General features: G+C 40.9%; 1 protein-coding gene across 1 annotated transcript; it reads left to right on the plus strand.

Moving 5' to 3' along the window:
- The first annotated feature begins 1,165 nt into the window (after positions 1-1,165).
- Positions 1,166-18,388, plus strand: SERINC1 (serine incorporator 1). Its single transcript, XM_061378271.1, has 10 exons — positions 1,166-1,302; positions 6,471-6,632; positions 7,982-8,175; positions 11,242-11,321; positions 11,497-11,634; positions 12,584-12,753; positions 13,005-13,095; positions 14,187-14,328; positions 14,445-14,675; positions 16,758-18,388. Exons 1-10 carry the CDS (start codon positions 1,264-1,266, stop codon positions 16,894-16,896), a joined length of 1,386 nt encoding a protein of 461 aa, XP_061234255.1. The 5' UTR covers positions 1,166-1,263; the 3' UTR covers positions 16,897-18,388.
- The last annotated feature ends 337 nt before the right edge of the window (positions 18,389-18,725 follow it).

Consider the following 18,725-nt stretch of genomic DNA (forward strand, 5'->3'; position numbering starts at 1 on the left):
GTGGTGAGTAGACTATTTATCCAAGAAGCAGGTGCACCCTAAGTAACAGTTGATCCCATCTCCCATGCTTGAGGACTTCCATTTCAGCAATGTTTTTATAGGGACTTTCCAAAGCTTTCTTAATGTTTTGGTAAGGACAGGCACATTGCCTTTTTATTTCAGTTCCGCATTCAGTGCCCACTAATTCTGTGCACTTACCTTTCAAGCTAATAACTATTGCTCTCTTGTTAATTACTCTCATTCCCTTTTTTATCACTGGATAATAGTCTAAGCCTTAAACCTTCAGCCTCCAAAAGTTCCTTCTTAGCTTTTTCTTTTCATGGTTGATTTTGGAAACAGGATTGTCCTTAAAATCAATTATAAACGATAGATTTATCTATATTCATAGACAAGTCCAATCTGAGCAGCAGCTCAGTATGTAGTACTGCAATCACTGCATATGTTAGCAAGGAGAGAAACTTGTGAGTCAAAGATGTTTCTTAATTTGTAAAATGGTACTATAAAACTCCATATGAAATGTTCTGACTCACACTTCTAAGTATTTTATTTAAAACCTCAATTATTTATCTTTCTCAGGTGCTTGCTTTTGGGTTTTTAAAACACATTTGACATATGAAATGGTTTTGTTTTTCAGCTGAGACAGTATCCCTGGTATTACTATGTCTATAATATAAAGTGTACATTTTCTGTTCCATGATTACCGATTGTTTTTCAAAGATTTTTGAGGTACACTTTTTTTTTTTTTTTTTTTTTTTTACTATTTTCGGTTTTGGACTGTGTTCGCCTTCTATATAGCACCACCATGGCAGTCCTGCATGGTTTTATAGATTTTATATGGGATGCAGTCCATAATGCCCGTTAGCACCGCTCAGGTAGGGGAGACCACAGCCCCTCACCCATCTCCAGCCCATCAGCTGACTTCGGGAGGTGCTGGGAAGCGCCGGCTTTGAGTACTCGTGGAAAGCACGGGAGCGGCACAACCACTTCATCCCCATGATCGGTAACCGAAGAGCAACGAGGGCAGCCGCGGCGGGGCAGCCACGCCAAGCGCCCTGTGCGCGCCTGTGGGGGGCGCTCAGGCTGTGCGACCCCGCGGAGCAGCTCAGGCCCCGCCCCACCATCGCCACCGTCCTTCCTTCCACCGGAAGTGGCGTTGCGCTGCGTCAGCGCAGCCGGAAGCGCTCTTGGGAGCGGTAAACAACCTCGTCAAGAGGCCGCTGTCGTCGCGCTTCCATCTTTGAGGCGCCGGAGCTCGCCGCCACCATGGGCGGCGTCCTGGGCCTCTGCTCCATGGCGAGCTGGGTAAGGCGGGGGCTGGCGGGCGGTGTGGCGGTTCCCTGCATCTCCGTGCCCATCGCAGGCCCCAAGCAGGCGGCCGGTGCTGCTCCTTCTCCCCCTCCTCGTCCTGTGCCTCGTCCGTCGCCGCAACGGGGCTTTGTCTTCCAGGGGCGGGCGCGTCTGTGGCGCTGCCTTCTCGCCTCCTCCAGCGTGGGCCATGAGCGCTCTCCCCCGTCCCGTCCCGCCCCGAGAGGCAGCCGCTCCGGTGGGACAGGGCTGGTTGAGCGCAGGCTGGGGGAGGCGGGCCCAAAGAAGGTGGGGGGGAACGGGGACGGACGGACTGACAGACAAGATCGCGGTGGTTCCCTCCCCCTTTGGGCTTTTTCGGATGCGCCGAAGCCGGGTGAGGAGTTTCGTACTTCACCAGACAGGCCGGCCTGCAGCGCTGCTGGTCGCTGCTTGATTCGCCTAACCGTGTGGGAGGTGTCACTATGTCCACTGAGCTCCCTCGCACCAAATCTGTAAAGGAGTCAAAATCTAATTAAGTGCTTAGGAATTCGTTTTTTCTTTCCGGAAAAATAAACCACGTGTGTTTCCCTGATCCTACTGATTGCATTTATTGCCTCTTTTTTTTTACGGCTTTGTCTTGAGCAGCTCCACCTTTCATAGCATCTTTGTCTTACTGAGCCATCATTTTCGCAGTGCTCAGTAGTCTGTGGTAATGTGTCGCCACCATGCTGAGCATCGTCAGGTGATTTTTCTTAATGGGAAACAGTAGTTCGATGTGGTTTTAAATTGTTTGCACTGTGCAGAAGAGCACAGAAGTTGAAAGAGATCCTGCAGGCAGTCCTCACTTGAGGTGTTGCTATCTCACTCTTAAGTGATGACAGGTCATTCCAACTCTAGTGCCTGTGTAAACAGATGCAGTCAGGGGGATTATGAATCTTTAGAGTTCTGTCTTAAAAATGTCAGTGCGATTGTGAAAAACTGAATTTACCAAATCAAAAATATTGTACTATACCTGGATTAAATGAAATGATGTGTATTCAAACAGTTCGTACATGCTGGTCTAACAAAGTCTCATATTGATTCAAACCTCAATATTTGTGCTGCCAAAACATATGAATTTTGGTTCCTGTAGTACAGAGTGATATTTAATTATAGAGATGATACTTAACTCCTTAGTCTCCTGTCTGAATTGTGTGAAATTATGGGTAAATTTGTATGAGCTAAGCTTCCTGGCTGATATACATGTAATAAGTGACTAGAACACTGATAATATCCCATTAAGGAAGTACTGGCAGTGTTCATTTTGCTTTAATTAACATTTAAAATGCTACTTAATGGATTAGCCAGTTAGGCTTTTGTTACTAGCTGAATATAGTTAACGTTAGCATTTTTAATTATTGTCAAATGCAAAGTGACAGTATGACTGTAGGTTTTAATTCACATACTTGAGTTAATATATGCTGCATATTCAAGTGTATAAACAGCCATTTCTGATAACTGGCTGGTGTTTGTAGTGCATGAAGAATCTCCTTTTACTTAATCTTAGTTTTGAGTGTTTGCTTCTGTACAGAGAAATACATGTAATAGTCTTTTAGCCAGAATGATTTACATGAGTATGTAACCTTGATTAAGTCAAGATTTACAGTGGGTAATACCTTCTTTTAAAGTGCCCAAGCAAATTGGGGTGTTTGTTGGATTGCTTTGTTTTTTTGTTTTTGTTTTTTAATTCTTTCTTCTTTTCCCTCTTCCCCATGGCTTTAAAGTGTTGATTTTCTTTCCACACTTAATACCACAGCTAATCAGTGCATAAAGCTTGTGTATGATAGTTTTTACAGAAGAAGTCTGTCTGCACTGGTCTCTAAGGCTATGTCAGTATAAACACCATTTGGGACGCAGAAAGCAAAGCAAATTGTGAGGGTGAGGCACCAGGGGAACTAGAACGAGCGGCGTTTGTGCTAGTGTGGACTGTCCATGGCCAGGAGAACTGCTCTGCTTTTGTCTGAGAAGATGCTGCTCTTGCTGTTGCTTCAGCTGTGTAGCTTTTGCAAGGCCATGTGTTGTGTGATTGCAGAGCTGCTCTGAGTACCTGACCTTGTCATCTGGCCTCATACCCTTTATTCTGGGAATTTTTTTTTTTGTGTGGTGGTAGTGCTGATTATAGCTCTGCCCTGCTCTGTGCTGAGCAGGGAGTGCTTCAGTTCAGTGCTTTTAAGAGCACATATGAGCATACCAGAGATGGGTGGTAGGATGGGGGAAAGGCCTTAAGAGCACTGTCATCTCACTAGAAGTCTTCTGATCCTGATGGCATTGATCCCATTGATTGGTCAGACAGTGCCATTTTCACACTGCTGGGTCTTGCCTCTCTTGCTCTGTTCTCTGAAATAGCTCAGCTGCTGTTCTGCTCACTTCAATATTCTTTAGCAAAGCAAAAATCTTGATTAAGTTGGTTCTTTTAAGCACATTGTAGGGATGATGTAGCTAAAACCTGACTAGGCTCAGCGGGGTAGGGCTTAGTGTTTTTGTGAATATTTAATTCAGTATATAATCATTTAGTCATTACCCCAGTGAGAAGATTACATTTGATACTAAAACCCTGTTCTGTGTACATCAGGGCAGTAACACTTGATTTTTAGTGGTTTTGTTGGCTCTTTTTCTACAGTATTCATCTTGTTATGTGTTCTTCCTGCAGTTCCCAGAGAGAACAAAGGGACTAGTTTAGCAGGCATGAATTAACTTGTCTGCCCAGGTGGCTGCTCCCAGAATAGGTGTGTGAGCCTTTTTTATTATTTTTGCCCTAGCAAACACCACTGAGCTCCTTGTATCCCTGTGTGTTTTGGGGAAAAATGAGTTGGTAGGTACAAATGTTACTGGATGGTGGTTGTGACTTAGTAACTGTTGTCTGAGCTTCCTTACAAAACAATCTCAAAACTAATTGCGGGGTAACTCTTTGTGCACATCTATGATTAAGCTGAGTCTCACCTGGGGAGTTAAGCTTTGATTTCTGTGGTAGTCTTACTGTTTGTACTGTAGGATTCTTGGTAGGAGGTGTGGAATTTAGGAGGAAAGCACAAACTGTCCTTGTCCTCTCTGCTGATAAACTGACTTCTATGGGCTGAATGTTCTTTGCTTTCTGTTCTTTTGAAAGTCTGTTACTTGTTAAAAGTGGTCTTGCCGCTAGTATGATGATATTTGATTGGAATGGTACAGATTTTTGTTCTTTCTTGCCAAAAGAAAAAGGGACTTGGACAATACCATGTTTCCTTGTAGAAGTGGCCAACTTGTATGAATAGTATCAGTAATCAGTAGGTGTCTCTTGTTCAGACATGTGCATGGTCTCAGCTTGTAAGGATGAGCTTCTTGGTGGCAGAATGTTTTGGAAGCTGTTCTTGGAGCTTAGACACTTACATGAGTATGGCCTCGTTCGAGGCATGTTGTCACCCAGTGAGGTGGAGACAGTCATCTTTATTTCATCCACTGCAAACCTTCTATGTCTCTCAGAACACACATTCCTCTGTGTGCACCTGGGAGGAAGCCACTTGAATTATTTAGACACTTAACAGTTTACCACTGGGATTCAGAAGAGAAGTGACTTGTATACCAGCAAGTCCTTGCACCAAGTTTTCTGCAGCAGATGACCCTAAAGCTTATATTCTGCTCCACCAAACTCAGCCTTTTATTCAACAGGATCTTTAAAAATATTTATGTAGAAAGAATTAGTTCAAGAAAGTAAGTTTTTGAATAGAGAATAGAAATACTCTTCACTAGAAGGGTTATTCGTGCGTGTTGAGGAACTATTGGAATACATATAGTACTATAAAATCCTGATGCATCCTAAGCCAATATTTGCCATACATTTCTTGCATACTAAACATAGGTGCCCTAATGTAGTTGGTTGCAGTCACAGAACAGCCTCAAAGGATCATCTGGTCCAGCCTTCTGTGGGAAAGGGAGCCTTGATAAGATGAGCAGGCACCCTGCTCAATCACATCTTGAAAACCTTGTGATGAACTCTGCCACCTCCTTGGGGAAGTTATTGCACTGTAAAATCCCTCTCCTGGAATCAGCATGTTCATGCTCTTTGTGCTATGATGATACTGAGTGGAGGAGGAAGTAAAAAAATGTCAACATAATATCTTTTACATATTGAAATATAACGAGAATCTACTTAGTTTCACTTTTTTAGCAAGACAGATTCAGTACTGAAGTTTGCTTATTTAAAGATGATTCTGTAGCAAAGTGAGTGAAGATTCTTGGCTCCGCCATCCTCAGAAAGGAATACAAGTACAAAAAGAATACAAGGAAATTATTTAAAAGACCAAGTGTGTGGGTCTGGTTGAACCTGTAAGAGCGCATCATCTATGCCTTTTCCTGAGGGCTTCTCCGGAGGCTGCTGGGAGTGTTGTGGCAGTTTGCTCTTCCTGTAAGGCCTGGGCCCTTCCTAGTAGCGGCACACTGCTGGCATTTTAGTTGTCATGTGACTAAATCTGTAAGAACTCGTTCTGACACATGCCAGTCATGCTGCATGATTGACATGCACTGGTCATGTGGCTGTGTAACTAGTCATGTTTTGATGTGACTGACTGGGTGTCTTCACTGCTGTGATTAACACCCGTGGCTTTTGTCACATGGTAGAGCTGTCCTGTAGGTGAGCTGGGGCAGAAGCTGGGTTCTGCTGCTCTCTGGTGTCTACGTCAGGGTGGTATTTATGAATCCTCACCACTGGATGTGGTGGCCCAGCTCGGCCAGATACTGGACATGTTTTTAGGTGGCAATTGTGCTCAAATATTTTTTTTCTCTGAAGTATTTGTTTAATCTCTGCAGCTGTGGAAGGGAGGACGGAATTGTTAAATAAAAGCAATCCTTGCATCTCGTTTAGGTGAAATTAAATAAAATTCAAGAGAACAAATGAGTCTGAATCCAGTCTTTATTTCCTGTGAATGGACAAATGATTACTTTTGACATAGCCCTAATTTCACTGTACAGTGGTGCATTAGGAAGCGCTGCCAAGATTGTGAGGGGGCTCTGTAAATGTGTTACAGTGACTTAGCCTGCAGTAAGGATGAAATGCACAGGATGAGTAATCTTCCATCATAACTTCTGGTGATCTACACAGACTGATTAAATATTAAATCTAGTGGTGCAAAATTTTTTAACGAGTCTGTTGTATGTCCTGTTTCTGTCAGATACCATGCTTATGTGGAAGCGCCCCATGCCTGCTGTGCCGATGCTGCCCCAGCGGAAACAACTCCACCATAACTCGGCTCATATACGCATTCTTTTTACTTCTCGGCGTGAGTGTTGCCTGTGTGATGTTAATACCAGGCATGGAAGAGCAGCTGAAGAAGGTCAGATTGCTTCTTTGCTAACATGTGGTAGAACAAATGTCATAGACAGTAGTAAATGACATCTTGAAAATATGGGGTTTATTTGGAAATAGGTCATTGTGCTGCCACCTGTGCTTCACAGTCACCATTAATTTGATTGTAGATCATATAAACAAAGAACTCATGGGACCATCACTGCATGGTTGAGAAGTACTATTTAGAGGTAAAGTTGCAGCTCTTCCTTAACAACCCAGAGGAGAAAAAAACAAAATCTTCTATCAAACAAGAAAATGTAGTTTATGTATATGGAGTTTTAAATTATACATTATCGACATGCTTGTATTTGTGGCACTTGATTGGTTTTGGTTGCTGTTAATAAAATAAAAAAATAACCATAGTAGTTTCATTCTGCTATACTGGTTAAAATTCTATACTGGTTAAAGTGTGCAAATTCATAACAAAAATATTTTTCACTAACGATAGTAGCATATTTTTCACTAAGGAAATGAGGAAGTGCTTATAGGGTTTTACAGTTTATTAGTTATATGCAGATATGATAGTGCATGTAAAATTACTGAGTGATAATTTGAGTTATGGGAGTGCATATAGGTTCACTGAGCTTGGAATGTGTGTGCTTTGGTTCTGTTAGTGTTTAATTTGCTGTTTTTATTTTGTTTCTAGGTGATATGAACTTCTGTTAGGCATGCTTTTGATTTTATTCCCCCAAAATGATTCATCTGTAAATGGTTATTTTGGTGTGGTGTAGTAACTATATTAGAGTTTCTGGGGGAGCCATATTAGTCGCCTAGGAAAGGAAATCCTTCTGGAGTATGATTTGACCTCAGAAAGATGTTGTTCATGTCCTGGTAGTGACTGGAAAGGATATTCTCAGCTGTTTTGTATGGAGGTTACAGATACTTCTAATTGATGTTGCAGTTTTGATGGGGAGGCTCTTTCTGTTTTAAAGAGAAGTAAGCAGGCTGCCTTCTCCTAGCTACCTGATAGTAGCTGTCAAATCAGATTTAATAAATTCCAGATCTTTTATTTATCTTCTGATTCAGATCAGCAAGTGAAAACTGCATTTCCATGAGAAGTTCCAAAATTGCTAATATCAACACACACACACCCCGTTAATAAGACTTGGTTTTGTTTAGAATTTGCCTATGTGGGATTTTTTTTTCCTTAAATGTTTTTAATATTCTAATTAGACTGTAAATAACAGTACAGCCCTTCAGTATTATATTTTCTAACAATGATGATAGTTGCATAACGTTAAAATGCTCAGTAAAGATGTATTAATAAATCATTAATACATATTTGCTCACAGGAGGCCTTTTACAGATCACTGAAGTGTCTTCTATTTGTCACAGATTCCTGGATTTTGTGATGGAGGTATGGGAACAACTATTCCTGGGGTGTACGGCCACGTGAATTGTGATGTACTAGTTGGTTACAAAGCTGTGTACCGTGTGTGCTTTGGTATGGCCATGTTCTTCCTCCTCTTCTCCTTATTGATGATCAAAGTGAAGAGCAGCAACGACCCAAGAGCAGCAGTGCACAATGGGTAAGATACAGCCATGAGCGGTATGTGCATATGAGGTAAAGCTACTGTGGAAATAAAGCCTGTGGCCAAGCACACTGGTCAAATTTACTGTTCCACAAACAGAGCTGCATAGTAGCTAGAGGAGTGATGTTGCAGTAGAGGGCACTCAAAGTTCTTAGACATGGCAGATTAATTTTTGTAAGAGGAAAAGATCCATTTTGAGAATGGATAATCTGTCCAGAGGTTTTCCAAGATCCGAGGTTCTGCTTTTGTCCAAATATGACAAAATTCAGAGATGAATGATGGTACTAAGTTTCATTCCACTGAGATTTTTTTCAACAAATTGAAAGATTAAAAAGCCTCATCTGTCCAATGCGTAAGAGGAATTACACTTCTAACTTTGATGTTTGTAAAGGCTTGCACTTTTCTGAACAGTTTTATTTTGAAGCTTATAACAATTTATATATGTTCCTATATAGATATATAACATATCAATTCCCCCTCTGTTATCTTCATTCTTCCCTCTGCATAAAGAAGTATGAGTTATGAATTAAATTTACTAGGAAGCTCAGAAATTATTCTTTTGTATTGCATTATAGTTAGAGTTATTGGATGGAAGATGAGTGGAATTGACATAAGTGGTAGTTTTCATCCAGGCTCAGCTTATGTGTAACATAGCTTCTTGAACCAAGGAGATGTAAATAACTGTAATAGGGAATAGCACTAAAAAGCATAAAATTATTTATGGTGCCTAGTCTTGGTGGTCACAGTGATTGCTTAGACTACTTTTTCGAAATGATTCTACTTAATGGAAGCTATGAACAGCTAAGCCATAAAAATGAAAATCAGTGTAATAAGATTAAACATTTCTAGCATGAAATGAGAAAAATCTTCAAATGATTGCTGTAGGGGAAAGGAAAATAATTAAGACTGAGCAGAGTATTGCTTTGTTTGCTTCCTTTGTTTGTTTTGGTTTTAAAAAAGAGGCTGGGTAAATATTAAAGATGCATTAGCAGCAGTAACTCAGATCAGCCTTTCCCTCCACCCTGCTTTGTTCAGAAGGGCATACTTGGTACATGCAAGAAGAAAATAGCTCAGGTACATTCTATAGCAACACTTTGGGGTGGGTTTTTTGTTTGTTTGGTTTGTGGTTTTTGGTGGGTTTTGTTTGTTTTGTGTTGTTTTTTTTTTAAACCTGAAACTGCTTCTTAAGCGTTTGGGATTTTCTTGATGTCCTTGTCTGGGGTTGTGCTCTCCAGTACAAATGTTGGTACTGTTTATGCAACCTGTAGCAGTTTACTCTTAGCCAGTCTAGTGTCAGCACCAGGGTAGAGGGACAAACAATACTTGTTACTGGTACAATACTTAATAATGTTACTTCCAACACTTCTGTAATAACTGGTTGCTCCAATACAGGTAGCTTGATGAAAACCGTGGCTTTTGATTTTGAAATTTTATGTATCTTCTGTAATACTTCATGATGTCATCTTTTTGCCAGTGATTTGAAATGTTCAGAATATTGGGATTTCCCATATATATGTACTAACTTTTCCATACTCATGTGCAAGTTAAGCCTAGTTATGTGATCTGGTGCCAGTGCTTGCTGCCTTGGCTTTAATGGCAGTATTCAAAATGGTTTCCAGCCTTGGGTTAATAGAAAAAATCAGTTATAATGTATTCACAGGATTGTTGGTGGCTTGCACAGAATTCATACAGAATGTAGGTGGTGTTTCAGATGAGAAGTGCTTTCAGCTGTCATACATTATATGGGTAGAGTGTTAAGATCACTTTAAAAAGTCTGGAAATTAGAGATTAGATTTAATCAAACTTGAACATGTTCCAATTTCTACAATTGAGAATGACAATTACAAAAAATATGTGGATTCAAAACCTAATTTTAGTGAGGCATATGTTACACCATGAATGTGGTTAATTCAGCTTTCAAAGGGAATTTAGTCACTTCTCTATGTCCCAGTGAATTAGTCCATTTTCCCCTGTATTCTTCACTCAGTCATCTCACATAGTTCCTCTCCACGCAAGTGGAATGTATTTCTCTGGTCACCATCCCCTGATTGTAACAGCCAGAAGGACAGATTCCACTTGCTCAAAGTATGAGGAAAGATGGGCAGGAATAGGAAACTGGAAAACCATCCAAGTGTTTGACATTGTGGAGTGTGATACCTGTCTTTGTGTTACATTCAGTTTTGAAGTTCATGTAGACGATACTGTGCCTGTATTTGGAGCTGCCTGCCACTGTGATCAGAAAAAATCATCTTCAGCTTCTTGTAGTTTTGTTGGTGTAACTTTTTGATTTGAAGTTTGCTATGCAGGGTATATTTGTACACAGTCTGTGTTTGGGGAGAGTTTAGTAAATCTTTAGTGGAAGGTATTTCCTTGTCTGTTTTCTAGGAAACATCTGATCTGTTTTGTTTGTCCAAGACTCTGTATTCTACTAGAAAAAAATAGAATCCAATGCTACTGCCTTGGAACGGGGACTTAGAGTTTGTGTCTATCCTATGAAAGATAAATCCTTTGATTTTGTTGGCTGTGGTTAAACCTCAGCAGGTGTAGGCCTAAAAAGTGAATCCAGGCTTTTGTACATCTCTTCTGTGTAGGAAGTGAATTGAGACTGGTAGGGAACTCCAGCATAATGTTGTCTGTCGTGGGAACTGAACAGTTCTTCTGACTTTTTGGTTTGATATTAAAAACAGGTAGGGATTTTTAACCTGTTTTTCTGATATGCAGGCAGCTCAGTGATGTCACTGTGCTAGGTAAAAACCTTCTTAAAAAAAAACCCCAACCAAACATAAATGCTCTCAGTTATCTTCACCCTGGCTTAATTTGTAATACGTGAGTGAGCTATCCCTGGGAAATGTGCCAAATGATGTGTCAGTCTAGCACAGTTTAAGCATAATAAGAACAAAAATCTTGGGCAGGTAAGAAAAGATTTTTAACCTACTTCAAAAGACTTAAGAGTTGGGAGCTTTATTTCAGTCATTCTTAAAGACGTGTCTTTTGTTACTTTCCAGTTCTGCTGAATTAGATCAGACTTCAGCAGTGGCCTTACTTTTTAAAATTTCCCTTTAGATTCTGGTTCTTCAAATTTGCAACAGCACTTGCAATTAGTGTTGGAGCTTTCTTCATACCCGAGGGACCATTTACAACTGGTAAGGAAATACTTTCTTTTGCTGTATCGTGGTGCCATCATAAATGGGTTTAAAGTTAATCTAAGTGCATGCTGATGTCTTAGAGATTTAATTGTAGCTGTCTTAACTATAGCACTTTTCTCTGTTTAGAGACATATCTGTGGTTCTTTAACTTCTTGTTTTCTTTCTCTTCTAGTGTGGTTTTATGTAGGTATGGCTGGAGCATTCTGCTTTATTCTCATTCAACTGGTCTTGCTTATTGACTTTGCCCACTCCTGGAATGAATCTTGGGTTGAAAAAATGGAGGAAGGGAACTCAAGATGCTGGTATGCAGGTAAATGACTGGACCACAAGCAAGTTTTAGATTTAGTTGTGCATTATATTAAATCGGTTATTCACCAAGCAGTGCATTTTACAAGAGTGCAGAAGGGCTACTTCATGTGTAAGTATCACTTTCTCAGATGGTGTAGTTCAGCTCTGTTGTTGTGCTGTCCTTTTGATGTCAAGTTAAATAAGGGGGGCAAGGGAGAGGGGCAGCAATCTCTCAGTAATAAGATCAGTAATAAGATCTGGGAGCAGGGTTTCAGTTTGTGATAGCAAAGAAGTGGCATTTGTACATGTTATTTTTTGTTTGTTTGTCTTTTGTTTTTTTCAGCTGTAAATTTTGTTATACCTTAGCACTGATAAAAACCAAACTAGCCTCTTCCTGCTTCATGTGGAGCATAAATACCTCAAATAATTGTTTTCTACTTTCTGTCTGCCAGTCGGACATTCTTCAAATGTACATGATGAGTGAAAGGCTCAGATAGTAAAGAAAATACATGTTAATTTTAATAAATCATTTCAGATGTGATAATATAGGTATTTCAAAAGACAGCATGGCCTGTCTTTGTGCAATGGCTGTTTTGCTCTTTAATGTTTTTAGCAAGATGGAATTTGGAAATAATATTTGGTTTTCCTTCTATTGGAGAAGTAGTTTTTCAGTATCTTTTTTAAGCTTTTAGCCAGAGTGTGTGTAGCAGAACTCTGTTCCTTCACACTTGCTGCTCTTGGTTGCTCTTTGAGCACCAGAGAATCTGGTATGGCTTCAGGCTTCCCATTTATTGTGTTCGTTCTTTTTAACACATCAGAGTATTGAAAACTTACTTTGTGCTTCAGTGCCCAGAGCTGCTGTCTAATTGTGATTTTATGCCATATCCGAAACCTGGGAGTCATGTAATACTATTTCAGTTCCAATACTTCCCATTATTAAGCAGCTTAACTCTTCTTTTGTCTCTTCACAGCACTGCTGTCAGCTACAGCTGTCAATTACCTGCTGTCTCTGGTAGCTATTATCTTGTTTTATGTTTATTACACTCATCCGGAAGGCTGTTCTGAAAACAAGACATTCATCAGTGTTAATATGCTGCTGTGTATTGGTGCTTCTGTCATGTCAATTCTGCCAAAGATTCAGGTATAGTTTTAATTCTTTTATCTTCTAGATTTGTTTCGGTTTTTTTCTTGCCTTTTGGGGTTTTTTTTTTTTTTTGTTTGGTTAGGGTTTTGGGGGGGGGGGGTGTTTGGTTTTTGTTTGTTTTGGGTTTTTGGGGGGGTTTGGGGGGTTTTATTATCAGTCCCAGGAACCTATTATATATAATAAAATATATAATTGTGCCTGAGAATTGTAATTGCCTAACTTTGCTGTTCCATGACTACTTTGCATAGGAATCTCAGCCAAGATCTGGTTTGCTGCAGTCTTCTGTGATCACAGTTTATACCATGTACTTGACTTGGTCAGCTATGACCAATGAACCAGGTAAGTATAGGAGCAATGTTATGTTTTTTGGGGTAGCCAGTTTGGCAGTAGATTGTATTTTCACCATTTTGCAGGGCAGTATTTGAATGGGCTACTACAATGTGTGTAAGGTAGAGGCAGGACTCATTAGTTAGTGTTCTCTTCCCCCTCCCTAACTTTCTGTAATCATACTGAAGAAATAGTTCTTCCAAAGTAATGTGGTTTTCACTTGCTCTTACGTTTATCTCATGGAAAAATTTTGATCTCTTACTGGCAGGACTGCAGTATTCTAACGGTTAGATGTTGCAAGTTCCCACAGCTCTTCCCAGTTGTCTGGAAGGTTCATCTCCCCACCAAGTTTCAAGTTTCTTTCTGGTGACTGAGATGCTACTGATTATATTTTTCCAAGCAGAGGATTTTAAATAATGTATTAATAAATGTTTTCAATGCTGCTTGTGTCTGAAAACAGCAGAGCATCTCTAAAAAAGATTTAAAAAATGCAGAAATTCTGGTTGTTAAAATAAGCTGTCAAATACTGATTTTTGGTGTTTTTAAATTGGGTCTCTAGCCCTTTTGTCTTTAATGATGGACAATCTTCTGTGCTTCTGTGTAATAGTACATATGAGTCATATCGAATTCCTGCAGTAATTATGGGGAAATAGGATGGTCTGCTGTTCTCAGCTGTTTCATCCATGTTATCTGGAGGCGGTGGATTGGAACTGTTGGTAATATGAATCTGACTTTGTAGCGTTATTTTCCAACTCTGAGATGACTCTGGTACCCCATCTACAGAGTATTTTGTTGTCAAACTTGTTTTGTAATGGTAGAATTTGTAAAACTCAATATGCAGAACGTTTTTATGTTGTGGTATCTAATTATGAGATGAAACAGTAATGCAGTTGATTCATATCTTATATAAGTTTAAAATCCTTTTATCTGCTTGGAGAGACATTTTTATGTCACATACTTTCATTTGCCTGCTTTAGAGAGACTCAGTAGGTTAAAATCAGATTTAAAGGTTGTTTTTTACCTCAGGACTGTCACAGTTCCTTTCTATTACCATGCATTCAATGTGGAAATGTACTGAAGTCCTAACGTAATATCTCCCACAGACAGGCGCTGTAACCCAAGTTTGCTGAGCATCATTGGTTACAACAGCACCACCATTCCAACTGAAGGTCAGGTAGTTCAGTGGTGGGATGCACAAGGAATTGTAGGACTGGTTTTGTTTTTGCTCTGTGTTCTCTATTCAAGGTAAGCTTTAAAAAAAAAAATCATCAAAACAATCCTGTTAACTTGTATTACTTCTCATTGCCAGACACTGAATTGTATTTGGGTAACTGTACTGTGTCCTTTCATGTCAAATGCAGCATCCGAACATCCAACAACAGCCAAGTGAACAAGTTGATGCTGACCAGTGATGAATCAACATTAATAGAGGATGGAATGCCCAGGAGTGACAGCTCCCTTGATGATGGAGATGATGTTCACAGAGCCATAGATAATGAGAGGGATGGAGTTACTTACAGTTACTCCTTCTTTCATTTCATGCTTTTCCTGGCATCACTGTATATCATGATGACGCTTACCAACTGGTACAGGTATTTACATTTGATAACATGCTTTTCTAATAATAATAATAAGCATACAAGATGCTGTTAAGGAAAATTCTTGATCCCGGGTTTCCCACAGCAGGGTCTCTGTCATCTGATTCTTAGATAAATAATGTAACTGAGTGGTACAGGAGTAGGAGCAGCTCGAGCTATGTGCCTCCGGTAAGGGACCCAGAACAGAGATTCCTGGGGTTTTGTACTCTTGCATTTTAGGCACTGGACCATAAGGTTGTTCAAGCAAGCACATTCCTTGCACATGCTTCTTGGTCCAGTGGTGGATTTTGGTCTGGGTTCTTTCTGAGCCTCTTCTTACCCTTTTCTTATCTCTCCAGTTGTCACTCTTTGCTAACAGATGCAATTCCTTTGTCTTCCAATTTGTAAGGGTCTCAAGGTCTTCCTTTACATAACTAAACAAGTGCAGGTTGTAAATTAAGTTCAGCTTTATCTAGGTGGGAGTTATCTGCTTGTGGCCTAAGGCTTTAGTAACTTCAGCTTCCCATGCTAAGCAGCTACTAATGGTAAGCAAAAGCACCCATTCAAAAGAACTCAGTTAAAGGAGTTCAGATAACTAAACTTAATTCACAACAGATGCCATCTCTTGCTGGACAAGGAGGTAAGTTGTGTGCTGTGAGGAATGTAGGTCTGGAATGGGACTTCTCAAGGGAAGTATACTTTTTGATCTATATTAAATGAGTTGTATTTGAAGACTGGGAGTAGCCAGCCTTGTTCACAAGTGCTTTGTTGTATTTTCTGGAGTAATAGTTACGATTCACTGGACCGCTGAAATGTTTCCTGCTGAAATGAGCAGAATAGAGTCTTAAATTCTGTAACAAGTACAGATAAGTAACCACCAGGCCCATGTCAGGTACAGAGAGCTGGAAAAAGGAGAGATGGGACATGGTATATTGGCAGGCTGAGGGAGAGGTGATCCTTCCCTCTGCTCAGCACTGGTGAGGCCACTCCTGGAGTCCTGGGTCCATTTCTGGGCTCCCCTACACAACAGAAGCATGGGCATACTGGAGAGAGTCCAGCAAAGGGCCACAAGATGATGATGGGACAGGAGCATCTCTCATACAATGAGAGACTGAGAGAGCTGGGACTGTTCAGCCTGGAGGAGGCTCAGGGGATCTTAACCCTGTGTATAAGTGCTGAAGGGAGGGTGCAAAGAGGACAGAGACAGGCTCTCTTTTCAGTGGTGCCCAGAGGCATGGGACAGAAACTGAAACACAGGAGGTTCCTTCTGAACATCAGGAAGCACTGTATCACTGCAAGGGTGACTAAGCACTGGCACAGGCTGCCCAGGGAGGTTGTGGAGCTTCCATCCTTGGAGATGTTGAAAATCCATCTGGGCACAGTTCTGTTTTGCAGGATGTAGGTGGCCCTGCTTGGGCAGGGGAGTTGGGTAACTTCCACAGGTCCCTTCCAACTTCAGCCATTCTGTGGTGGGGTCTGGAGGAAGGAAATATGGTTGTCTGCTCGTGAAAAAATTCTCACAGTAGAACAGTCCTCCTGAGTGGGAATTTTTTTAATGTTAACAGCTTGAACAGATGCTCTTCAGAATTCAGAAAATATAAATTATGATTTCTATCATGTTAAAGGACATTTGTATCAAAATAGCAACACGAGAAAGGTGTTCTCTTAAAAGTGACTCTTAATAGACGGTCCTGCTGTGTGCCTTGCATGGGTCAATATGACATCAAGAGTAGTAATTCTTCTAGGTGTTATCTTTCGGCAAGGTGAAATGCCTTATTTGCATCTGTAAATGTTATCCATTCCCTTCCTTTTCACAGACTTCCTCAGAGATTCCACGTAATTATTTCTCTTGCTTGACAGCTTCTCTTACTATTTTTTGGGGTGCTGTTGCTTTCCACTTTCCTGTGACACCAACATACTCTTGCCATTCTTGTACAGGTTGGTGGGAACTGCCTGGAAGAAGGGGAGAAGTGTCCTTGGAGGTGTGGAGCTTAAGTGGAAATGACCTACTGTGCAGAAAGGGTTGAAGAGTGGTGTACTACATGTCTGTTCAAACAAAGATTGCAAATCTTCACTTTTCTTTTCCTTCTTTCACAGTCCGGATTCTTCTTATGAAACCATGACCAGCAAATGGCCATCTGTCTGGGTGAAGATATCTTCCAGCTGGATCGGCATCGTGCTGTATGTGTGGACCCTGGTTGCTCCGCTGGTCCTCACAAACCGTGACTTTGACTAAGCCGTTGCTCTCTAGGGAGACTCTGTTAGCTTTATTCACAGTGTCTTTGAGACAGACAGTATTCCAGATAGTAGTGCAGTTGTAAATATGTGTGTGTGCACGCACGTGCTGTCCGTGTAGGATACCCTGCTTTATTCTGCATGAGTACCTTGAATCACGTCTTTCGTCATTTCACTAGATGACTTTTTCTAGCTGAGCTCAGTGAAAATTGCTGTCATGGTTTTCATAGGATTACTCCTAGATCAAGTGCTTTCGGAGCATTAGATGTAAGATCAAGACCCTTTGAAAGTAGGGTGTTGTTGGTTTTTTTGTCCATCTCAATTGTGTTAAGTAGTTGTAGGAAAAAAAAGTGCAAGTGTTGTTAATTAGGGTAACAAACCCGTGTTAGATCAGGCTGTGGCAGCAAAGGAGAGGCTGCCTTTCATCATCCCTGTTGCCTTGATTCCAAAGGAAGTCTTGAGTAAGCATTGTTAAAGTGGTGCATGTTAGGGGTTAAGTGGGCATCCTGCAGCAGCATTTTGGCACTGGCAGCCTGACCCTTGTCTGTCCCAAGGGCAGCAGTACCTTTAGCACGGATGGTAAATGAGGGAACTTGCACTTGGAGCTACAGAGGAGCTGATGTCCTCCCCTCCTGCATGCTGCTGGATCTGATGTGTGCCCTTGCAGAGAGGAGGGCAGATGCCCTTTTGAGAAGGGTCCTGGCATCACATGCTTAGAAGCACATTTTTAAGGCATCTGTTTACAACGTGCATCTGTGTATTATTACTATTTTTTAAAGTAGTTTAAATGGGATAGCTGTGCTGTAATTTATTGCTGTTTTGTGTGCCGCTTTTTTGGCTAAGCTACAATCACAGGAGTTTCTGAGGAGCAGAGTGGTGAAAACTGTAAGCCCTTTAGAGGCATTTTTGAGTATTGTGGTTAAACTAAAAAAGAAGCAGGAGAAAAGGAGTGCTGAAATTGCAGTAGCTGAAGGAGGCTCGTATTAACTGAGGCTTCAGTGTCTCTTCATGTATTTGCAGCTCTAAATTTTGAAATCTTCTAATGTATTAGGTATTTTGCTTGTTGTTTGGTGCCAGAGATGGACTTGAGCATAGGGAGTCTATATATAGGCATGAGATATTAATCCATTTGATTAAACTACTGTATAGTTCCTGTGCAGTTACAAAACCTTAAATGCTTTTGTGCTTGCTGCTTTGTAACTGAAGTATTTCTCAGTATTTCTGTTACTTGCTGCAACTTGAGGCTGGAGCAGCCTGGCTGGGGGTGATCCAGAGCCTTCAGCAGGCATCACATTACTGTCATGTTTATACTCTACTTCCTGTTGCCAATTATTCTCTAAGCTTTTAATTCTGCACCTGAACACTGGCAGTTACAGCAGGAGTCTGAAATCTCAGACAAACTTGAGATGGTAATGGAAGGATTAAGTAAAGGCTTGTAATAATTTGGAATATGTTGTTACCTTATTAATAAATTTGGATGAAGATATCCAGTGGCTTGATGTCTCATATTACTGCCAGATGTGAACTGTATGTGGTTTTGTGCTGTATTCTCATCTTCTGTTCTCAGGGAGAGTTTTTTATGGCACTTGGCATCCCAGATGTAACAGCAGCAGCATTGCAGCATACACCTGCATACAGGGCAGGTACTGCTAAGCTCTTGAGGAGGTCACATCCTCCCTTTGGGCCCTTTTGCTGCCGTATCTCTGAAAACACGAACATGCAACACTTGTAACTACTTCTTCACCTGCTGCCTCTCCCTTCTGTTGCAGATGTGCTGGGTGTGTTAAGTGTGGGTGGCAGGTGACACCCCTGAACACTGGTTCTACCACA

Source organism: Neopsephotus bourkii, unplaced genomic scaffold, assembly GCF_033783945.1.
Source record: "Neopsephotus bourkii isolate Nb327-2 ecotype Australia unplaced genomic scaffold, CSIRO-AGI_Nbou_v1 NB_1765, whole genome shotgun sequence".
Lineage (NCBI taxonomy): Eukaryota > Metazoa > Chordata > Aves > Psittaciformes > Psittacidae > Neopsephotus > Neopsephotus bourkii.

Coding starts and splice junctions, on each gene's coding strand:
- SERINC1 (XM_061378271.1), top strand. CDS start 1,264: ATGGGCGGCGTCCTGGGCCTCTGCTCCATGGCGAGCTGG. Junction 8,176..11,241: donor AGAGCAGCAGTGCACAATGG/GTAAGATACAGC, acceptor ATTTCCCTTTAG/ATTCTGGTTCTTCAAATTTG. Junction 11,322..11,496: donor CGAGGGACCATTTACAACTG/GTAAGGAAATAC, acceptor TTTCTCTTCTAG/TGTGGTTTTATGTAGGTATG.